We start from the raw sequence: 23,222 nt of genomic DNA on the forward strand, positions 1-23,222 counted from the left end.
ACTTCCTCTGGTTTCTTGCGTTTGGTTTCTGTCTGTTTTTATGTTGTGATTTCTTATCTCATTCGCCTCTCTATGATTATCTCCCACCCCCTCTTTCCTTCTGGTTCCCCTGAGCAGGAGAAGGTGGACGTGGCTCAGAAGCGTGATGTTGAGGGAATGGGCATTCCAGAGATAAAGTATGGAGAGTCCATGTGCTTCGTCCAGCATGTTTCCACAGGCCTGTGGCTCACATATGCCGCCCTGGATGCCAAAGCTGCTCGTTTGGGAATGATGAAGAGAAAGGTTCGATTCAACCCTGGGGATCAAATAAGATAAAAAAACTGTCTTAATATAGCAGCAAAAGCTAAGTTAGTGCAGATTATGTGTACATTTCATTTGTGATTGTTTGGTTGAAACTCTATGTGTTTTAATGATTTGTAAAAGTCAGACATATTAGTAGATACAGTATATATTATATTGAAGATTTGGGTTTATATCTCAGTATCTGTTACACGACACAGCTGCCAGAAACCTCGTAGGAGAAGGACAGAGAGAACTGTGGCGTGTCATCAGTAAAATGATGATGTTGCCTGTGTCCCCAGGTCATTCTGCACCAGGAGGGTCATATGGATGATGCCCTAACTGTGTCCCGCTCCCAAACTGAAGAGTCTCAGGCTGCTCGAATGATTTATAGCACTATGGGCCTATTCAGGCAATTCATCAAGTAAGTACATACATTTTCAAATGCTGGGTACCAAAAATACTTCTTTTTGACACAATACAGTGATGGTCAGAACTGCTGAACAGTTGAAATATTCTCTCATGTGTTTATAGTACCTGACAGTGTTTTAATGTGACCATATTTTGTTTTGAAACATGAAAACTATGAGGTTTATTCCTGATTTATTTGTGTTCCTCCAGGGGTCTGGACTCTCTGAGTGGGAAGAACAAATCACCGGGGGCTGTGTCACTTCCTCTGGAGGGGGTCATCCTTTCTCTTCAGGATCTCATCTTCTACTTCCGTCCTCCGGAGGAGGAACTGGAGCATGAGGAGAAGCAGACCAAACTTCGCTCCCTCCGCAACCGGCAGAACCTCTTCCAAGAGGAGGTAATCTGCACCCACATCCTCATACAGCCTCAGACTTTCCATATCTATTGATTTTTACTGTCTGTTCCTATAACTAAAATAAATTTGCTATGCAAAGAGGAATTTTTGACACCACTGAGGACTTGTATGCCCTCATGCAGGTTTGTTAACTGCATAACCTACCTGGTCCCTTCATGTATTTCTGTTGTGTTACTCAGGGAATGATCACCATTGTGCTGGAGTGCATTGACCGCCTGAATGTGTACAACACTGCTGCCCACTTCTCTGAATTTGCTGGGGAGGAAGCCGCTGAGTCCTGGAAGGAGATTGTAAACCTCCTTTATGAGCTGCTGGGTAGTAAAATTACTCTTAACTTTGAAAACATGAAGTGCATATGAAATGCTGTCTGCATGGAATAAAGCAACATTATTTTCACTCTGTGTCTCCACTGAACAGCTTCTCTAATCAGGGGGAATCGATCTAATTGCGCATTGTTCTGTGACAACCTGGACTGGCTGGTCAGCAAGCTGGACCGTCTGGAGGCCTCTTCAGGTATCAGATGTGTCTCACTTACTCTACTTATTATATACTGTTGCATCTCACAAATTAGAGTTGAGTTGTAGTAGTTGTAGTTATTAGATACACCTTAAACTGTTATGATTAGGATATCATCAGGCACAAATCTCTGCATTACCCAGTCAACGTTTTTACACTTTGATAGATGTATTTTATGTAGTTGATCTTGAAGCCATTTTATCTATTTATATGATTATTAATGATGCCTTAATATATTTGCTTCATTGCTTCATTATTGTCTCTTATGCATGCAGTAACCTTTCTAAAAAATGCTAAGAAATGATCATATTCCTGCTCTGTATACTTTTAGGTATTCTTGAGGTGCTGTACTGTGTGCTAATTGAAAGCCCTGAGGTTCTGAACATCATCCAGGAGAACCACATTAAATCTATCATCTCTCTCCTGGACAAGCATGGAAGGAACCACAAGGTTTGTCTTTTCTTACTGCCAGGAACATGGTGGGAGAGCAACATTAGCTGACTGCAAATTAATTGGCTCCAGCTGGCATGGTTGCCTACTTAATCAGACAGTTTTGCAGGTGGTGACTTGGGACCTTACAGCATCCTGAAATCATACATAAAACATCATGAAAGAATTTCTTGTTTTTATAATTGCTGCCAGTGGATGAAAGTATTGATTGGTTGCTCTGCTCTGCCACATTGAAGCACAGAGTTGACAGTAATGTCTGCCTTTAGGTCCTGGATGTCTTGCGCTCTCTTTGTGTGTGTAATGGTGTAGCTGTGAGGTCCAACCAGAACCTCATCACTGAAAATCTGCTTCCGGGTCGTGACCTCTTGCTGCAGACCAACATTGTAAACTATGTCACCAGGTACTTCAATTGCTGTTAAGTTGTTCAACCATACAAAAGGTACACACTGTCATTTGACAGGTCTCTTCTGTTATGTAACTCATGTTTTTCTAAGTCATCAACCAGTCTGTCAAATTGCTTTTAATGTTGATTTAATAAAGCCGATTCTGATTTATTTTTTCTTTTGTGCTCAGTGTCAGGCCAAACATCTTCCTCGGTACATGTGAGGGGTCCACGCAGTACAAGAAGTGGTACTACGAGATGATGGTAGACTACGTAGAACCCTTTGTGACAGCACAGGCTACCCACCTGCGTGTGGGATGGGCCATGACCGAGGGCTACAGCCCCTACCCTGGAGGAGGAGAAGGCTGGGGAGGCAATGGTGTGGGAGATGACCTCTACTCCTATGGCTTTGATGGGCTGCATCTATGGTCAGGTAAGGTGACTCTTCTGATTTATTTACTGTGCAACTTTCCATGATGCTGCATGTCTTGTTACATGACTTCCTCGCTCTCTGCTCTGCTGTTCAGGTACCGTACCCCGCCAGGTGGCTTCCCCCAATGCACACACCCTGGCTGCAGATGATGTTGTCAGCTGCTGTCTGGATCTGAGCGTGCCCAGTATCTCCTTCCGTATCAATGGCCATCCAGTTCAGGGCATGTTTGAAAACTTCAATGTGGACGGCCTCTTCTTTCCTGTCATCAGCTTCTCTGCTGGAGTCAAGTAAGTACAAAATAAAGTCAGTTCCTATATTAATTTTTATCATTTTCTGTTGATTCATTTTGCATGTTAATTTCTTTATTTAACCAGTACAATAGTAAATTAACAAATCTTAATACAATGTAGTGCAGAGGCTGGTGCAGAGGCTGGTTTATTAGTTTCTTCGGAGGTTGTCAGCTTTTAAAATTCTGTGATTTAATACCATTTGAATACACATGTAAAATGGCGAAGTAATTCAAAAGACAATACAAAACTGGCAGAAACAAATAGCAGAATATTTTAAATTATAAATTTAGCTTCAAACAGTCCTGCATTTTACATGACTTTTAATTCTTTCAATTGGAATTCTATAAATGCACTTAAATCTTTACAAGTATTTCTCAAGTAACCCAGAGTAATTATCTCTCTAATAATCCCTCTAAAACCTACTGTATCTTGCCTCCCAGAGGAGATTTTACAGCTGCTGTGTGTAATGATCCCTCACAGTGCTGAGATGGGGCTAATGGTGAATTGACTGATGGGAGCAGGGAAGAAAACACAGGCTCAGGATTTGGCACAGAAATTAGATCAATGTTTTCTTTATTACGAGTCTTACAAAGATCAAGGCATTGTTGCCACAAAGGAATTATGTAGTATACAAAAATCTGCTGCCACAGATCTTTATGTGCTTTGTAGTCCCTTTATGTACTACAGAAGTCCACAAAGGACTTAGTTGGATATAAAGATCTCTCTATCAAATAGATAAAGACTCTCTGTTTCTGTCCTCAGGGCTCGGTTCCTCCTTGGTGGTCGACATGGAGATTTCAAATTCATGCCCCCGCCTGGATATGCCCCGTGCTATGAGGCTCTGCTGCCAAGAGAGAGGATGCGTATTGAGCCCATCAAGGAGTACAAGCATGACTTCAGTGGCGTGCGCAACCTGCTGGGTCCTACCCTGTCCCTCACACACACCTCGTTCACCCCCTGCCCTGTGGACACTGTCCAGGTAAAAGTCCTGAACCTAAAATCAGACTTACATTATTAAAATATTAGTTTCTCTTTGTTTGCTGACTTTCCTTTGCTGAATAGATCGTGTTGCCTCCGCACTTGGAGCGCATCCGAGAGAAGCTTGCAGAGAATATTCACGAGCTCTGGGCTGTCACCCGTATTGAGCAGGGCTGGACCTACGGGACTGTGAGTATGGAGTCAGCACTGCAATACAGAAGCAACAGTGCAGGAATATTGATTTGACAACATCAGATTTATATGATTTGGAGCTCTTGAGTAATGTGAGGGTGGATATTTCAAAACACAATTGTATATATTTATTTTTCAATAAAATTCAGACTGCAGTTCATTGTTTAATATGGGGGCCCAGAATGTGACTTATCATTTTCTCAAAATAGGTTCTTATTTTCCAAAAATCTTAATCAATATCTTCAATTTTAACAGAGTGTGAGAACAATGATACCCATTTCAAATATCTGGTATAGTGCAGAGACGTAGTGGAGGCTGAACACACCCAAACTCACCCCCTTTTTAGGCTGAAATGAATCTTTATGACAGAAGTATGCATATAGTGAGTATGTATATGACACAAGTAGAGGGTCTGTTGACGCAAACAAAGCATACATTAATTGGTGAGTAACCAATGGTGCGTCATCTTCCTCCACAGTTCAGGGATGACAACAAGAAACTCCATCCTTGTCTGGTGGACTTCCAGAGTCTCCCTGAACCAGAGAGGAACTACAACCTGCAGATGTCTGGCGAGACTCTCAAGTGAGTTTCTAACTGAGATTCTGCAGAGGTTTGAGAAACGTGAAGGCCAAATGAGGAATTTTACGTCCTTGAACACAATTATCGATGCCTGTGTCCTTGTTATCCCACAGGACTCTTCTGGCACTGGGTTGCCATGTTGGTATGGGTGACGAGAAAGCAGAGGAGAACCTTAAGAAGATCAAGTTGCCCAAGACGTATGACAACAAAGATATTTTTGGCTGTATGAAGCTAACATTGTGCATTATCTTTTATATATATATGAATATAAAATTGTTTGTCCTCTAGCTATGTGATGACTAATGGATACAAGCCTGCCCCCCTTGACCTCAGCCATGTCAAACTGACACCAAACCAGAACCAGCTTGTAGAAAAACTGGCAGAAAATGGGCATAATGTTTGGGCAAGGGACCGGGTACGGCAAGGATGGACCTACAGTATCGTGCAGGTAAGCTATGCTGCTATTCCACTGTTTTAATGATTTTTTGTAAATAAGATACACAAATAATCACCTTTTGTAGATTTTTATTTCTAGAATTTCATTTCAAGTTGTATACTGTTATGCTTTCAAGGACATCTTAAATAAGCGAAACCCTCGTTTGGTACCATACAACCTGCTGGACGAGAGAACTAAAAAAACCAACCGGGACAGTGTTAACAACGCTGTCCGCACCCTCATTGGCTATGGCTACAACATTGAGCCTCCAGATCAGGAGAGCAGTAAGTTCATGTTTCATGACAATCTGTGGATTGAATGCATAATATCATGCAAATTCTAAGTTCCTCAGCCCCACTGAGGACACCTCCAGTGTCTCCATCCTTCCTCATGTTATCTGTCATCTTTTCCCTCTGTCACTGCAGCTGGCCATGGCCTCGAGAACACCCGCGGCGACAAGGTACGAATCTTCAGGGCAGAGAAGTCGTATGCTGTCACCCAAGGGAAGTGGTACTTTGAGTTTGAGGCAGTAACCACAGGGGAGATGAGAGTGGGCTGGTCACGTCCTAACGTCCGCTCTGACACTGAGCTGGGAGCAGATGAACTGTCCTACGTATTTAATGGCAATAAGGTGAGTCCACATCTTTAGGTTCACTGAAGTTCAATCATTGTCAGTCCAATTTAATCAAGTTCAGAGAGGGCAAATCAAGTACTTGTCAAGTACAAGTCACTGTCAAAATACAGATGAGATTTGGATCCCATCCAGTAAATCCACTCTTTACTTTGCCCATCAAACTTATAGAAATATAGAAGTTTGAGGATGTGAAGTCCCTTTAATTGTTTGCAGGGCTTGAAAATAAACTGAACTGCAGTTATATCATGACTTTTTTCATTTTTAGATAGCAAGGAAAAAAGTCACATCAACATTTAGACAAATACCAAGACAAGCCTAAGTAGTCAGAAAAGATTACTGGAGTACGCAGTAGCCCGGCACTGAGGTCGCTGATTTTATGCTTTGAATGGAAATTGGAAGTTGTATTTTAAAGATGATTCATTGATATAACACTTTCCAGGCTCAAAGATGGCATATTGGCAATGAACCCTTCGGTCGCCAGTGGCAGTCTGGTGATGTTGTTGGTTGTATGATTGATCTGACTGAGATGAACATCATGTTCACACTCAACGGGGAAATGTTGATCAGTGACTCAGGCTCAGAGATGGCATTCAAAGACATTGAAATCGGGGAAGGTAAGAGTTTATTATCATTTCATCATATTTGATCAGCATTTGTTGTTGTAATGAAAGGGAAACATCTCTTGACAGAAAACTTGTTTGGCCTAAATCATCACTTCATAGTCAAATATTAGGACAACTTCACAGAAATTAGAAAATACTTATACCAGTTACTTTCCTGTGGTTTTACCCCTCAGGTTTTATCCCAGTGTGCGCCCTGGGCCTGTCTCAGGTTGGAAGGATTAATCTTGGTCGGAATGTCAGCAGCCTGCGCTACTTTGCCATCTGTGGCCTGCAGGAAGGATTTGAACCTTTTGCCATCAATATGAAGCGAGACACTACCATGTGGTTCAGTAAAAGTTTGCCCCAGTTTGTGCCTGTACCCACTGATCACAATCATATTGAGGTAACTTCTTAGTAATATTTATTGTTAATGATCTTGAAATTTAAAACAAGATTATTCATTTATCGTTAAACATGTTGTCTCCCAGGTCTCCCGTGTGGATGGGACTGTGGACAGTGCCCCCTGTCTGAAGCTGACCCATAAGACCTTTGGCTCGCAAAATGCCAATACCGATATGCTATTCCTCAGACTGAGCATGCCCGTCCAGTTCCACGAGACCTTCAAGATCCAGGCAGGCACCACCCCTCTCACCCGTGCCCTCACCATACCTGAGGAGGAAGTGGTAGTGGTGGAGCCCGACTCAGAGTTTGAAGTTCTGAAAAAGTCTGCCAGTCGCAAGGAGCAGGAGGAGGACAAGAAGGAGCCATCCGTACCTAAGGAGATCTCTGTGGAAAATGAGAAGGACACAGTGTCAGAAAAGGGAAAGAAAAGAGGGTAAGTATGGCAGGTTGTGTTTTATAGTGGAGGATCGAGCCTGGAGAGAATTAAAGGCACAGGTTGTTATGTAAAGAATTCTTCCATCCACTCAGTGTAAAACAAAACATGGGTCAGAGAAGAGTATCCTATCTCCACTAATTGAGACTCTGTGGAGTTGCAATTTGCTGTCAGTTGTGATAATTCTTCTCTTTTTTTGCCTGCAAGGAGTGACAATTTAAAACTTTGATTACATTACAAACTGTGCCTAAAAAGCATTGCACAAGTCCTCAGCTAGACTCAACACAGCAGTCGACAATTTTCCTATTTTGTCCCTTTGTTTTCTTTTTTATTTTCGTAAGTGCTTGTGTTTGTGCTGCATGCAGTTCACTAATGTTACATTATTTGGTTTCAGTTAAGTTCTTCAAAAAATACCTCAACATCATTTAGCAGTTATAAGCCATAAGATTAAAGTGTACACTTAAAAATAAACTCCAAATGTATGTTATCTTCTCTGCACACTAGATTCTTCTCCAAGGCCAAGAAGGCTGCCATGACACCTCTTTCCCCCCCTCCTGCCCCTCCAACAGTGCCACGTTTGGTGGAAGATGTGGTCCCAGATGACAGAGATGACCCTGAAATCATACTTCATACCACCACTGTGAGCGCAACATCCTCTGCTAATGCTAGATTTAAATGTCAAAAATTTTCCACCAGTTTGTGCAAAGTCCATGGATCAGGCTGGCATGATGATTGAGCCTGCTCAATAGGAATTTACTGTGTATTAGGCTTCATCTCACTGTTTTATAGTACTGTATTTCTAAATATATATTATATAGTACTGCTCTCAGACATCTTATTCAAGAGTCTTATTTTATTCCTAATTTTCTTGCTCTATTTCCAGTATTACTACTCTGTGAGGATCTTTGCAGGCCAGGAGCCTTCTGGTGTGTGGATTGGCTGGGTCACTCCTGACTACCACCAGTATGATCCAACCTTTGACCTCTCCAAAGTTCGCTGTGCCACTGTTACTGTGGGAGATGACAAAGGCAACATACATGATAGGTATGGCAATGGCCAAAGCCACTGTCACTGACCTTCACAGTGGCTCTTCGGAGAGATGTAGGTGGCGTCACAGAGACTACGTCCAAGTTTTATACAGAGAATTGTTTTGTCAACCAACCTGTCTCTACCTAATCCTGACTATCAGAATAAGTACAGTAGTAATGAAGCAATAAAGAGCTTGATCCTGTGTTTTATATCACGTGGTGTTCCTCAAAGTTCAATACTTGGTCCCCTTCATTTCCCCATTTATATGCTTCCTTTATGCCACATTATCCAAAAATACTGTTTCTACTGATATACTAATGACATGGAGATTTACTTACCTTTAAAAGTAAATAACTCTAAAATCTTTGGATTAGCTGTGTGGGTTTCAACTGTCATAGGAAGAAGATGTGTTCTGACTTAGCAGTGTATTTGCTGTTTCTCTGCAGTATGAAGCATAGTAACTGTTACATGGTGTGGGGAGGGGACCTAGTCAGCAATCAGCAGACCCGCTTCAGCCAGGAGGACATGGTGGTTGGCTGCTTGGTGGACTTGGCAACAGGTCTCATGACCTTTACAGCTAATGGAAAGGAGATTAACACCTTCTACCAGGTAAGGAACAGCTACACAGTATAGGTTGTGTGTATCCGTGTTTTTTCAGACTCAACTTCAGATAAGTTCAACTGTTCAGCTGTAAAGACCAGAGGTGTTTTATTTCAGGTGGAGCCCAATGCCAAGCTGTTTCCCGCCGTCTTTGTTCAACCCTCCAATCAGAACATGGTGCAGCTGGAGCTGGGCAAACTGAAGGTTGGCAACTTCTTCTGCTCACACACTACGGTGTAAATTTGTGTAAAAGTAATCATTCCTTTTCTGATTCAGCTCCTCCTGCTACTTTCCTCAGAAAGGTTCCTCATGCCTATGTCCTCTCACACCCCATTCAGATCTACATTATTACATGGGGCTCTTGTATTTTACCTTGGTTGAACAACACCCATTTGTCTCTTGGAATAAAATTAGAGCAAGGGAGAGAGAACATGCAATAGGACAGCGAAAAGTTCAACTGAAATCTAACTTTTATTTTGTAATTATTTAATGGGAATGTGTGTAATATTATAGCAGTGGAAGTCTCTGTAACTACACTGCTCACTGAAGAAAGAAATCACACATACATCACATGCATGTCTGCGCTGTGAAAGGAGTATTAGCTTCATTCTTTTATTTCCTACTCTTGCTTAATTTTTTGTTTCAGTGTTAGACTCTGCCTTCCATTGCTTTCTCTCTCCAATGTTATCTATACCTCCTCCCCTCCTGCTCTTTCTCCCTCTCAGAACATCATGCCCATCTCGGCAGCCATGTTCCGCAGCGAGCGCAAGAACCCAGTTCCCCAGTGCCCTCCCAGGCTGGATGTCCAGATGCTGACCCCAGTTATTTGGAGTCGTATGCCCAATCACTTCCTCAACCCGGAAGTGGGCAGAGTGAGTGAGAGATTGGGCTGGATGGTGGAGTGCACTGAACCTCTCATCATGATGGCTCTACACATCCCAGAAGAAAACAGGTCAGAGACAGTAGCCCCAGCAGGCAGTCTGCAAGTTACCAACATTACCTACAGTACGTTGGAAGTAATTTACTTTTGGTGAAAAAATTGCAGGTTTGCAATAATCCCAGATCCCTACAATAATCCCAGATCCCTACAAAAATGTAGTTTATCTAGGATTTTATGGCAATAATTCGGTTAATTACAATCCCCTGTCATTTATTTCTTTGGAGCCCAGTGGGTGTTGGAGATAAAAGTTAAAATCTTAAATGAACAGATATTAAAATGAGGAATTTGCTTCACAAAGTGTGTGAAGATCCATCACTACAACATGATGCATTCTTTAAATGGCTTTTAGTTGTCAGGATTGTTACCCGTGTTACCTAATCAGTCTGGATCTGTCTGTGTTTGTTTATCAGGTGTATTGACATCTTGGAGCTGTCGGAACGCCAGGATCTGATGAAGTTCCACTACCACACACTTATGCTCTACTGCGCTGTGTGTGCACTTGGCAATAATCGAGTGGCTCATGCCTTGTGCAGCCATGTTGATGAATCCCAGCTTTTCTATGCCACCGAGAACACCTACCTGCCTGGACCTCTTCGAAGTGGCTACTATGACTTGCTCATCAGCATTCACCTGGAGTCTGCCAAACGGGCACGCCTGGGCACCAACAGGGAGTTCATTGTCCCCATGAGTGAAGAGACCCTCAGCATCAAGCTCTATCCTGATGCAAACAAGGCCCATTCTCTCCCTGGTGTTGGCCTCACCACCTGCTTACGGCCCAAGCTGCATTTCTCATCCATCAACTTTGTCGGCACGGACCCTGACCTGTACACCCTTAGTCCTATTTTCCCCCTGCAGGTAGGATACAAGACACAAGTTGAATTGGAAAAAATGCTATGAAATTTGAGTTGCCTTTTGCTTATTTATATTGTTATTCCCCTCAGGAACTGAAGACCAGGGCGATTAGCATGTTAACAGAGGCTGTGCTGGATGGTAGTCAGGCTATGCGGGATCCAGTAGGAGGCAGTGTGGAGTTCCACTTTGTCCCAATCCTGAAACTGATCAGTACACTCCTCATTATGGGCATCTTCAACGATGAGGACACCAAGCACATCCTCAAGATGATTGATCCAAATGTTTTCAGTGGAAAAGAAGAGGAGGAGGAGAAAGCTGAGGAGGATGGAGCTGCTGGAGGAGAAAGCGAGGAAGCAAAGGAGGAAGCGGAGGAGGAAGATGAGGCCGAGCTTGAAGACGAAGGGGTCGGTGAGGAGGAAGAGGAGGAGCTGAAAATTTCAGAAAAAGGAGAGCATAAGGAGGAAGATGCTGAGCCTAAGGAGGAAGGAGAAGAGGGGGAGAAGGAGGAGGACGGAGAGGCCAGAAAAGTGGATGGAGAGAAGGCGGAGGAGGAGAAGGAGGCTGAGGCAGTCGAGGCAGAAGCAAAAGATGAGGAAGAGGGTCTGGAAGAGGGCTTACTCCAGATGAAGCTACCAGAGTCTGTCAAACTGCAGGTCATTTTGATATTTAAATACTGTCTGCTGTTCAAATGTAGGCATTTTGCACAGTGTTCTCTTAAAAATATGTTGCATTGGTTACAAATTATGTTCCTTAAACTCTTGCTCCTGTCTTTTCTACCTCTCTCAGATGTGCACACTCCTGCAGTACTTCTGCGACTGCGAGCTGCGACACAGAGTGGAAGCCATTGTGGCCTATTCAGACCAGTTTGTCCATGATATTCAGAACAACCAACGTGTTCGTTACAACCTGTTAATGAGAGCCTTCACCATGTCAGCTGCTGAGACTGCACGCAAGACCCGAGAGTTTCGTTCACCACCACAGGACCAGGTAGTGATTAAACCTGCTTTTGAATGGATTTGAACTGGATTCGGATAATGTTTGTCCCACCAGTTATTTCTTAAAATTGTGAGAACTGACATTTGGTTTGTACCAAAACTTCTGAGGTTTGAATTTTGAAATAAGATAAGAAGCTTTGATATTTGAAGGCAACTGATGTTGTGTCACATCATGAAGAACACAAGAACAACAAAGAGACACATTCTGTATTGCAGAAAACCTTAAGAAACCCCAGGAAATTTCTGAAAATGTCTCAGGCAAAACGAGAAGATGCAAAACCGACAAAATGTGCTGATGGAGTTTTCTCACTGTCTTCCTCGTCAAGGTTCTTTTGCTGACCAATTTTAAACACAATCCAGAGGACGAGGACTGTCCAGTGCCTGAGGAGGTGCGGGACACCCTGGGAGACTTCCACAATGACCTTCTGCTTCACTGTGGTGAGAAGTTCTATTTAGTTCTATCATATTGTGTATTTTTTACTCTGCAGGTTCGAATGACTTGTTATTTTAAGAATTTCAGGGTCTTAATGCTGAATTCACATTTTACACAAAGGTATACAAATTGAGGAGGAGGCAGAGGAAGAGGAGGTGGACACCTCACTGGGGGGCAGACTCCTCAGTCTGGTCGACAAGATCAAGAACTTGCGCAAGAAGAAGGAGGAGGAGAAGCCAGAAGCTGAGGAGGAACCAAAACCCAGTAAGAGTAACTCCAAATCACATTCAATATTTGAAGGACTTTAGTAATTCGCCACTTCAGTCCAAAATTATCAAAAACGTCTGTATAAATCCATAACAGTCTTACACATGATATTACACAGCAGACAAACTGTATCTCTTTGTATCTCCACTTCACCTCTCCAAGACACCCTTCAGGAACTGATCTCCCACACCATGATCCACTGGGCCCAGGAGTCGTTCATTCAGAACCCTGAGCTGGTGCGTCTAATGTTCAGCCTGCTCCACAGACAGTATGATGGCCTCGGCGAGCTGATACGAGCGCTGCCCAAAGCCTACGCCATCAACGCCGTGTCTGTTCAGGACACCATGGACTTACTCGAGTGTTTGGGACAGATCCGTTCGCTGCTTATTGTCCAGATGGGCCCAGAAGAGGAGCGGCTCATGATCCAGAGCATTGGGTCAGTGTGGGGGTGATGATATGTACTTGTGATAAAGATGGGAGATGTGTGATTGATTTACTGTAAATATTTTGATATTATTTTTCGTATTTCATACAACAATTGTTTTCCAGTGTGTCATCAGAACCAGTTCAAATCATGCAAGTATACAACTATAATAATATAAATATAATTTGACTTGCATATTTTTTGTCTATTTTCAGGAACATCATGAACAACAAGGTGTTCTACCAACACCCCAATCTGATGAGGGCTCTTGGAATGCATGAGACTGTCATGGAGGTGATGGTCAATGTGTTGGGCGGAGGAGGAGACTCGAAGGTAACTGTGATGATTTTCAGTTTGTTTTGGTTTATGTGTATTATTCAGTCGAACCAGTCTAATTTAGGGGCTTGTTGGACGCTTGACTTCACTCTCGAAGTGTGAACCATCACTGTATGCAATACAACCCAACGTAGACAGAAAGTAACTTTTCACTTTTTCTCTCCAGGAGATTCGATTCCCCCAGATGGTGACCAACTGCTGTCGTTTCCTGTGTTACTTCTGTCGTATCAGCCGACAGAACCAGCGCTCCATGTTCGACCACCTGAGCTACCTGCTACAGAACAGTGGCATCGGCTTGGGTCAGTGTCGGCCACTTTTCACGCTGTTTGCTGTGCTGTGTTTTTATTAGAGTTGGGACCAATCCGATTGGTAACAGGTGCTGATACTGGCATAATTCACTTGTTCCTTGTACTAATCCTGCTACCATAGTCTACTCATAAGGTTTTTAGTGTAGATAGGGTATGTATTTCTCTGAACAGTTCTGGCACTTTTATTACAAATATTTGCCTTGAAAACCTTATGAAGGAGTTAATAGGAGTCAATTTGCCATTGTTTTATTACTTTCGAAATGTATAGAAATCTACTTGCTGCTGCAGTTCCTCCTACTCCTCCTCCTACAGTTGAACTAAGTTGCTTTGGAATACATTTAAATGTAATGTATTTTTGTATACTTTTTTGCTATTTTGTTAGGAAGTGCTGTGTGGTTTACAAAAGCCTAATGTAACCTCACACATTAGACCGCCACCACCACCAGCACCACCACCAACAGCAACAGCAGTAATATTCAAGAAAGAAACAGCTCTGGCATTGGTATTAGTATTGGTATCAGCAGATATCAAAATCTGGGTATCGGAACGTAACTGACAAAAAGTGGATTGTGCATCTCTATCTTTTACTTTAAGAAGCGTCAGATGTTTAGTGTTCATTGTAAAATACTGTGAAATGTTCCCTATACAGCAGAACACAAAACAAATGTTGATGCATGGGACCCCTGGAAAAGTCTTGTGACTGTATTTCAGGAAAATAACAAACAAATATAGACTCACTGTGTTTATTTTACATTTGAAGGCATGCGTGGGTCCACACCTCTGGATGTAGCTGCAGCTTCCTGCATTGACAACAATGAGCTGGCTTTGGCTCTACAAGAGCAGGACCTGGAAATGGTTTGACAAAATAAAAAATAAAAAAAATACAGGAAAAAAAAGCGTGTGAAAAGGTACCGTGGGCTTGTTATCTCATAATCTCTCTTGTTATCTCTCACATACGTGGTGATGTAGGTGGTAACATACTTGGCAGGCTGCGGGCTGCAGATGTGTCCAATGCTCCTTTCTAAGGGTTACCCCGACATTGGCTGGAACCCCTGTGGAGGAGAGAGATACCTGGATTTCCTGCGCTTTGCTGTCTTTGTTAATGGTCAGCACCCTTGTATAATGATCACATTTGTAGTCAAGAGCTGTGAATAATTGTCACTAACATTTGTACACCTGCTCCTCACAGGAGAGAGCGTGGAGGAGAATGCTAACGTTGTGGTGCGTCTGCTAATCCGCCGACCCGAGTGCTTCGGCCCAGCCCTAAGAGGAGAGGGTGGAAATGGTCTGCTGGCTGCCATGGAGGAGGCCATCAAGATCTCAGAGGATCCAGCAAGAGATGGACCCACTGTCAAAAAAGACAGGCGCTTCATGTAAGTGATAACACGGCAGGCCTGATACTTTTTCATACAGGCTCATTCACCTTCAGTCTGTTTTTCCAAAATTGGATCAAGCTGCAATATTTGACTCAACCAATAACAACTACACAAATGTATTGATGGACATAATTATGTATTGTCTTGTTCATTTTAAAGCTACACTAAGCACATGCAGTTATAAAAAAGATGTTGTCTTGATTGACAGGTTTGGTGGGGAAGAACAACATGAGGAGAACCGCGTACATCTGGGAAATGCCATCATGTCATTCTACTCAGCCCTCATTGATTTGCTAGGTCGCTGCGCCCCCGAGATGCATGTGAGTAGAACGGCTTTAACACCATTGATTTCTCTGAAGCCTCACAGCACCATTGGCTCAGTATGTGGTTGAAAAGAAGCGGTTAGTCTCATACAGAATTTCTTATATGTTCATATCTACAGCTGATCCAAGCTGGCAAGGGTGAGGCTCTAAGAATCAGAGCCATCTTGAGGTCTCTGGTGCCCATTGAGGACCTGGTGGGAGTCATCAGCTTGCCTGTGCAGATTCCTGCCTATGGCAAAGGTTAGATACTAGTTTGACAATTATGTATAGGCACACTGTGTAAATGCAAATAATTGGGCATATTTTTGAATCTTCCATGATTTCTTCTGTCGAAACCACAGATGGCCAGATTATTGAGCCTAAGATGTCAGCCAGTTTTGTGCCAGACCACAAAGCCTCCATGGTGCTGTTCCTTGACAGAGTGTATGGTATTGAAAACCAGGACTTCTTGCTTCATGTGCTGGAGGTTGGCTTCCTGCCTGACATGAGAGCTGCAGCCTCTTTGGACACGGTGAGTAGGAAAAGACACAGATGAGAAATTTCACTTCTGTCAACTCCAGAAATCTGTATGTTGATGTGATTCACTAGCCATTTGTCTCCAAAGTTTTGCACTAAGTACAAATGGCTTTCTGTCCTTCTCTCTGATTATAGGTGGCGTTCAGTACAACTGAAATGGCCTTGGCACTGAACCGCTACCTCTGTTCGGCTGTTCTGCCTCTGCTCACCAAGTGTGCACCGTTGTTTGCTGGGACAGACCACCGGGCCATCATGATTGACTCAATGCTCCACACCATCTATCGTTTGTCCCGCGGCCGAGCCCTTACCAAAGCTCAGAGGGACGTCATTGAGGAGTGCCTCATGTCGCTCTGCAAGTCAGTACTAGTCTCAGTCTCTCTATTTAGAAAAATATAAATGATACCTGGTTGTCCGAGTGATTATAGTAATCAATCTTGAGATATGACTAGAATATTTAACATGAGAATACACGGACATATGAACACAGACAGCCAATTTGCAACATATTGCTCAATAATACTGACTCTTGAAAACACATGATGCAATATCCAATTTTAAACAAATACATTCCTCATGAAGCACTTTGAATACATTCACAGGTACCTTCGACCCTCAATGCTGCAGCATCTGCTGAGACGGCTGGTATTTGATGTCCCCATCCTTAACGAATATGCAAAGATGCCTCTCAAGGTTTGCCTGCTATTGATTATTACTTATTACTTATTATATCCTCTAGAATAAATTTAGAGAAATAAAAGGATGGGTAACATACTGTATGTACGCTCAGTCTACCCAATGTTCCTTTAAAGTGCAATCAGTTGAAACACATTGGAAAGATTGTGATGTGGGAGACATATATTAAGAGTGCTATATATTAAAAATGTCCCCATTTGTATGTCTCTCTGTGATTTTATTATTTCAGCTGTTGACTAATCACTATGAGCGCTGTTGGAAGTACTACTGCTTGCCTAACGGATGGGCTAATTTTGGGGTGACCTCAGAGGAGGAGCTACATCTTTCTCGTAAACTCTTTTGGGGAATCTTTGAATCTTTGGCACACAAGGTGAGAGATAAATCTTTTAGCATCCAAGCACAGTGTTTATATTGTTACAGTTACACAAGGTTAAAGCTCATGCCATTATCTTGTCTGATGTCATCCCAACTCTAGAAATTTGATGCAGAGCTCTTCAAGATCGCCATGCCCTGCCTCTGCGGTATAGCTGGAGCCATCCCGCCTGACTATGTGGATGCCAGCTACTCCTCTCACACTGAGAAAAAGGCCTCTGTGGATGCTGAAGGCAACTTTGATCCCAAACCAGTTGAGACCACCAAGTGAGCAAGAAAATACGTGACAGTCCAAAAATAGTTTGTGGTGGTCTACAGAAAAGAAGTACATGTTGTGATATAGCAGGATATAGTTTAAATACTTGTTTAATGTTCCTTAATGCACAGTGATGAAAACATTAATAGACACATTTCATTTGAAACTCTTGATTTCATATTGCGTTGGTTTACCCTTGTTAATGCTTTTGGAACTTGCTTGTTTAGATCCTTCTGAGTTTGAGTGAAAAGCTATAACTGTTAATGATCTGTTAATGATGAGCAGTGCAGTATTAAGTGTGAGTTAATTTGTAAACAGCACCATCATCCCAGAGAGGCTGGATGCCTTCATCAACAAGTACGCAGAGCACACTCATGACAAATGGGCCTTTGAAAAGGTTAGAGTTATTAAAAAATAGAAATCATCAGATATAAAGTAAGTCCAGATTTGTTTGAAATTGTTAGCACTCTGTAATTATTATCTCAATGGTTAAATCAATTTTCAGATTCAGAACAACTGGACCTACGGAGAGGTGTTAGATGAGAATGCTAAGAGTCACCCAATGCTCCGGCCATACAAAACGTTCTCTGAGAAGGTAAAGATTCTGAATCATGATAATCTGCACACAAATACTAAACTTTTATTTACGATTATTTATTAGCCATGAACTTCCATCTCCTATTTCTCCTGTTTGAGACCTTCACAGAAATTCTGAATACATTTGTTGGATTTTCATTGTTTACAGGCTCCCTGTTCATTTTTAAATCGTCTTCTCTCTGTTTCTCAGGATAAGGAGATATACCGTTGGCCCATCAAAGAATCCATCAAAGCTATGCTGGCCTGGGAGTGGACCTTGGAGAAAGCCAGGGATGGGGAGGCAGAGGTCGAGAAGAAGGCCACCACACGCAAGATCTCCCAAACTGCTCAGGTACAAGAATTTGTTTGACTTGAGTTGAATTGCTCAGTTTCTATTTTGAAATACTTCTAATTGTTTGTTTCTTACTTTTCTCGATTTATCTGTACTTATTTCTGTAACTGTGCTGCTGCAACACTGTAATTTCTCCTCTGGGGATCCATAAAGGCTTATCTTATCTTATTTTTTCTTTTCTTTTCTTTTCTTTTCTTTTCTTTTCTTTTCTTTTCTGTCCTCAGGCTACCTATGATCCCAGTCACGGCTACAACCCTCAGCCAGTAGATATCTCAGGAATGGCCCTGTCCAGAGAGCTGCAGGTATGTATCTTTCTGTTTCTGTGCCTTTCACAGCAGTGATAGTTCTCAAATTTTGGTTGGACATTTGTCAGGAGCCTGACGCTTTAATTTTCTTAACATCTCCATGCAGTCTATGGCTGAGCAGCTGGCTGAGAACTATCACAACACCTGGGGCAGGAAGAAGAAGTTGGAGCTACAGGCCAAAGGTAAGAACAGTTTTCTGTTGCACATCCACATGAGAACTTTGTTTCTTGTGGTGGCTTGTTTGCACTGTGTTGAGTCCAGAAATGACCTGTGCTTCTGTTAGGTGGCGGCACCCATCCTTTGCTTGTGCCTTATGACACCTTAACGGCTAAGGAGAAGGCCAGGGACAGGGAGAAGGCCCAGGACCTGCTTAAGTTTCTCCAGCTCAATGGATATGCTGTGACAAGGTGAGCTTTAAGATTAGTATTCCCTGTGCTAGCAGTTTTGTTTTTCTCTCTCTCTTTCTATAATTTTTACTTTCTTCTCTCCTTCCTCAGGGGACTGAAGGACATGGAGCAGGACATTTCCTCCATTGAGAAGCGCTTTGCCTATGGCTTCCTCCAGAAGCTTCTGAAATGGATGGACATTGCCCAGGAGTTCATTGCTCATCTTGGTACTGTGGTTTGAGAGACAGATGTTTCTCGTGGGCATAAAATTCTCTTGTGTACCATTTACTCGACTGAGAGCTTATTTATTTTTAACTGCTGTTTTTAACAGAGGCTGTGGTTAGCAGTGGTAGAGTGGAGAAGTCACCACATGAACAAGAGATCAAATTCTTCGCCAAGGTAGAGATTTTTTTGATGCTTCATTGAGTTATTTTTTGTTTGTCTGTCTCAACAGGAAAGTCAGAGGTCATGAGTAGTAACTCATTGCACACTTTGAAGGGCTCAAGAGTCTTGGTGAATTACACTTCAACAGATTCTTGATCAAAATTCATCCCAGTCGCCAGAATAAAATCTTGGCATTGTAAATTTCTGCAAACCACGAATAGGTTAAATTTGCACATTTCAAATGTATTAGCCAATGTTTCTAAAATAGGTATCAAAGTGACGTAGTTCAGATTACCAGTGCATGTACATGAGCTGAGTTTGTGATAAGAAGGAAGAAGGGATAGTGGTCATGTGACACCTACGTGAGCTGTGTTTGTTGCAAGAAAACAAAGTGTAAGGAGACTTAGGGCATTTTCCAGCTGTCTTTGTGGCGACAGAATGAGGTATTTTAAACCTAAACATGGTATTGTACTAACCCTAACAAAGTGTTTATTGTGCCTAAACCTAACCAGACCTTAACCACAGTGTTGTCACAGAAATGTTAAATTTGAATGCAGTTTCAACATATCTGTGGTTTGCAGAAACTTGCAATGCTAATTTATTCTGGTGATTGAGTTGCATAATTGGTGGTTTGAGGATGGATCCTCCAGTCGAAGTCTTTTCTCTACGCCACCCTGCTGCCCTTGATGAGCACTGAGAGATGGAGCCTGTTTAATGGCATGATAGTGTGTTTCTTTGGAGGTTGTTATTTTCTGTAATGATCATTTCATCTTGCGTTGTGCTTTTTATAGATCCTCTTGCCACTGGTCAATCAGTACTTTAAGAACCACTGCCTCTACTTTCTCTCCACTCCTGCTAAAGTCTTGGGTAGTGGAGGACATTCCTCCAACAAGGAGAAGGAGATGATTGCAAGGTATGTTCAGTAAAAGCTCAGAAAAGGTTATTGAAAGACTGGTTTGTTCTCCCAATTGTGTGACTTGAACTCTTTACCATGTACCTTTCCTTCAGTACAGTACTTTTGTGTGACACTGTCTGTGCTTTCCCTCTTCCATGTCTCTCCATCTCTCTTCTATTGTGCGATATCCTTTATTTCCTTGACCTCCCTTTTGCTTTCTGTGTCACTCCAAACATTTTTTCTGCCCTGTTTACCCTGACTGTCCTCCCTCCCTTTCCCTCCCTTTCTTCATTTCTCCCCCTACCTCAGTATCTTCTGTAAGTTGGCTGCTTTGGTGAGGCACAGAGTATCTCTTTTTGGTAAGGAATCTGCATGGTGGTGTTTGCCCTGTCACCATCCCTGTGCCTTTGTGTCTGTTTTCCCATCTATTTTCTCCACAACTTTTTTGAATTTTCTTCCTTCCTACCTTCCCATTGATTACTAATCAGCATACTATCAAAGATTCACATTTGTTCCGTCCTCCCATGCTCTCATTCCCTCCTCCCCCGTTACTGGATCTCCTCATCTAATGCTTCTCTCTCTTTAGCTCACCTTCTGCTTGGCTTTGATGTTTTCTGTAACCTGGGATCAGATGCGTAAATCTCTGTGTACTAAAACTCTGTATGCACAAAAACATTATTTTCAATTAATTTATAAAGTTGCACGTACACCTGGTTCTGTTTTGCAAATCTCAATCATTGTGGAACTGGATGCACATGCACAAACCTCATTTCCACTCCTAGTTAGCCATAAATGGATTTAGAAACACGCTTCAACATCCGTTTACATGTAAATACTTGTGCCAGCCCTCATAAGACCTGTCAAAGATCGAAAGAAGTGCACCGACTGTGTTGCATTGATGAGGTTCTGCAACAGCACCAGAACAACTGTCATTGAATCCAACCGCTAAACATGGCTGTGAACATTTATAGCGCCTGTACCATTAATTTATCACAGGTATCTGCAAACCAGGTCTCATTGCCAGTGATATCTCAATCATTAATATTACTATCAAATTAATATCAGAAAGCTCATCAATCATTAATTTATAGAGCTTTTATTTAAACAGACACATTTCAGAATCAAATTAAATGATAATGGGGAAATGATGGCTCAAATTAAATGAATGATCAAATTCATCACTCATAAATAATTTAATATTCAGTTTAGAAATGTGCCTGTGATTTGACATTTCACAGGATGTTGTGTAGACTACAAAAATAAAAGCATAATCTGCAAACAACCCAGATAATGTTTCACTCTACATCATCTGATATTTCATGTTCACATTATCATGTGACCTGCAGCTATCTCTTGAAACCTCTGCGCAAGGTGTTGTTTTATAGACAGCAGTTTATGTGTGGCACATGCAGTATGCATGGTTTTTTGTTTGTACATGTTGCTTATACATCTTGCCCCAGGTGTTTTAAAAAGTTCTTTGTTTTTAAGGCCTAGACCTAGATTTCTACTCATAACTGAGAGGCATCTGAGCATGAATGTCAGTAGCAGGGTCAGCTATCCACAGATCACATTGTTTTGTAATGTGCTCTAATGTGTTCTCAGCCTTATGTGAGGCAGTATATGCTTTTCCCTCATTCTCCTCCCCTTTCACCACCAACTGTCTTTAATAGTCAGTCACTCTTATGTAATCAGTGGTTGGTCGCTAGACACTGGCAAACACTTCACACTGAACCCCTGCCCTTTAACTCGACCCACCGGTGCCACATGGTACGTGATAGTCAAAGTGCACTGTAACTGATCTACCTCTTGAAATGTACCCAAGTCAGACTGCAAAATGGTGGTATTCCACAAATCAGTTTGTAACAGAATATAGCACAACATAGCAGTGTATGAGTTAACCGGTCCTGTTTAATGTCAGGAAGGTGGGGACTAAGAGGGGAACTAAGGGTTGAACCCAAATGCAGACAAACAAAGGGGACGTAGACTATGGTATAGACGAGACTAGATAACATGAATTGTGGTAAGGACATGAACAAAGACAAGACAAGGAAAACCATTCACGACACGGAAGGACATGAACACAGACAAAACAAGGGAGGCACTAGATTTAAATTAACAAATTTATTAGTCACAACTAAAGACACAACTATGGGAACTAACACAAACTCTAAGGGCTAAACACACAACAAAGGCTACACAGGAAAACACTGAGCAACTGAAAAAGCACTAACACAAAACCTGGCGGAACTACGACAAGACAAGAAACTCAATTACATAAACTGTGGGAAGACTATAGACATGACTAGGAATAAACTATAATTGAAATAAAGAACAGAAAACGCTCCCGAAGGAGGAAAATACAAAAGCTATGAAAAGAAAACAGAAACTAAGTTATGCAAATAACACGCACGACAGGACAATACTAAGGGCGGGGAACACTACATGAATCAAGACCTGGACATGAACAAAGTAAACTCACTTACATGGACTGAAACAAAGGACAAGAGCAAACCAAGGAGACATACACATGAAACACGACACGGACGTGAGCAAAGACGACACAGCACAGAAACACTTACGTGAGACCAGACTCGGACATGACAAAGAAACCACACAACAAACACTCACTATGGGACTATGGCAAGAATTTATAACAAGAACACAGACTATGACTTAGACTAAGGTTTCTCAGACAACGACCCGACAAGGACAAAGGGAAGACACGGACTTAAATACACTAGGGGCAAACACTAATGACACACAGGTGGGAACGATCAGACAATCACACGGGAGGGAAAACACAGGAAGTAAAGTAACAAAAGACACATAACATGAACCTTCAAAATAAAACAGGAAGTAACCAAAACCAGGCAAAGACAAGACACAATGGGGAACTTAACAAAATACAAACAAGACAGGGCAAGGGTACAGACTAAGACAATACAGAACTCTAACATAAAACATGGCATGACTATGAGGACATTAGGAATACACAGTAAAACAGAGAAACGAACCTGAACAAAGAAGACACTACAATGAACACTTACAAGGAACAAGGCAAAAGATCAACAAGAGAAAAACTAAACTAAACCGCCGTGCATGGCACGGGTCATGACATTTAAGTTGTCTCAGTTATGTAATATACAGTATCTGTGATGAGCAAAATGGTTTT

The 23,222-nt window shown here is 42.1% G+C and overlaps 1 protein-coding gene across 1 annotated transcript in view; it reads left to right on the plus strand.

The window, feature by feature from the left end:
- The window catches only part of ryr1b (ryanodine receptor 1b (skeletal)), a 69,387-nt gene that overhangs the window by 18,084 nt on the left and 28,081 nt on the right, over positions 1–23,222 (plus strand). The window contains exons 11-64 of the mRNA XM_041940466.1: positions 118–282; positions 582–703; positions 901–1,087; positions 1,285–1,420; positions 1,523–1,618; positions 1,953–2,071; positions 2,338–2,471; positions 2,645–2,886; positions 2,981–3,173; positions 3,939–4,155; positions 4,239–4,343; positions 4,825–4,928; positions 5,039–5,122; positions 5,214–5,373; positions 5,498–5,642; positions 5,787–5,992; positions 6,435–6,609; positions 6,792–7,000; positions 7,086–7,432; positions 7,937–8,072; positions 8,316–8,476; positions 8,908–9,070; positions 9,179–9,265; positions 9,787–10,013; positions 10,412–10,856; positions 10,943–11,141; positions 11,220–11,380; positions 11,447–11,506; positions 11,640–11,840; positions 12,175–12,286; positions 12,402–12,545; positions 12,711–12,984; positions 13,188–13,305; positions 13,475–13,607; positions 14,377–14,471; positions 14,586–14,721; positions 14,806–14,989; positions 15,201–15,312; positions 15,435–15,555; positions 15,657–15,826; positions 15,967–16,187; positions 16,431–16,521; positions 16,754–16,894; positions 17,000–17,163; positions 17,471–17,549; positions 17,658–17,747; positions 17,940–18,080; positions 18,305–18,382; positions 18,492–18,567; positions 18,669–18,792; positions 18,883–18,998; positions 19,103–19,170; positions 19,947–20,068; positions 20,360–20,409. Of these exons, the coding sequence (XP_041796400.1) occupies positions 118–282; positions 582–703; positions 901–1,087; positions 1,285–1,420; positions 1,523–1,618; positions 1,953–2,071; positions 2,338–2,471; positions 2,645–2,886; positions 2,981–3,173; positions 3,939–4,155; positions 4,239–4,343; positions 4,825–4,928; positions 5,039–5,122; positions 5,214–5,373; positions 5,498–5,642; positions 5,787–5,992; positions 6,435–6,609; positions 6,792–7,000; positions 7,086–7,432; positions 7,937–8,072; positions 8,316–8,476; positions 8,908–9,070; positions 9,179–9,265; positions 9,787–10,013; positions 10,412–10,856; positions 10,943–11,141; positions 11,220–11,380; positions 11,447–11,506; positions 11,640–11,840; positions 12,175–12,286; positions 12,402–12,545; positions 12,711–12,984; positions 13,188–13,305; positions 13,475–13,607; positions 14,377–14,471; positions 14,586–14,721; positions 14,806–14,989; positions 15,201–15,312; positions 15,435–15,555; positions 15,657–15,826; positions 15,967–16,187; positions 16,431–16,521; positions 16,754–16,894; positions 17,000–17,163; positions 17,471–17,549; positions 17,658–17,747; positions 17,940–18,080; positions 18,305–18,382; positions 18,492–18,567; positions 18,669–18,792; positions 18,883–18,998; positions 19,103–19,170; positions 19,947–20,068; positions 20,360–20,409 (8,146 nt within the window). The remainder of the gene's footprint in view (positions 1–117; positions 283–581; positions 704–900; positions 1,088–1,284; positions 1,421–1,522; positions 1,619–1,952; positions 2,072–2,337; positions 2,472–2,644; positions 2,887–2,980; positions 3,174–3,938; positions 4,156–4,238; positions 4,344–4,824; positions 4,929–5,038; positions 5,123–5,213; positions 5,374–5,497; positions 5,643–5,786; positions 5,993–6,434; positions 6,610–6,791; positions 7,001–7,085; positions 7,433–7,936; positions 8,073–8,315; positions 8,477–8,907; positions 9,071–9,178; positions 9,266–9,786; positions 10,014–10,411; positions 10,857–10,942; positions 11,142–11,219; positions 11,381–11,446; positions 11,507–11,639; positions 11,841–12,174; positions 12,287–12,401; positions 12,546–12,710; positions 12,985–13,187; positions 13,306–13,474; positions 13,608–14,376; positions 14,472–14,585; positions 14,722–14,805; positions 14,990–15,200; positions 15,313–15,434; positions 15,556–15,656; positions 15,827–15,966; positions 16,188–16,430; positions 16,522–16,753; positions 16,895–16,999; positions 17,164–17,470; positions 17,550–17,657; positions 17,748–17,939; positions 18,081–18,304; positions 18,383–18,491; positions 18,568–18,668; positions 18,793–18,882; positions 18,999–19,102; positions 19,171–19,946; positions 20,069–20,359; positions 20,410–23,222) is intronic.

Source organism: Chelmon rostratus, chromosome 7 (assembly GCF_017976325.1).
Source record: "Chelmon rostratus isolate fCheRos1 chromosome 7, fCheRos1.pri, whole genome shotgun sequence".
NCBI classification, from domain to species: Eukaryota; Metazoa; Chordata; class Actinopteri; order Chaetodontiformes; family Chaetodontidae; genus Chelmon; species Chelmon rostratus.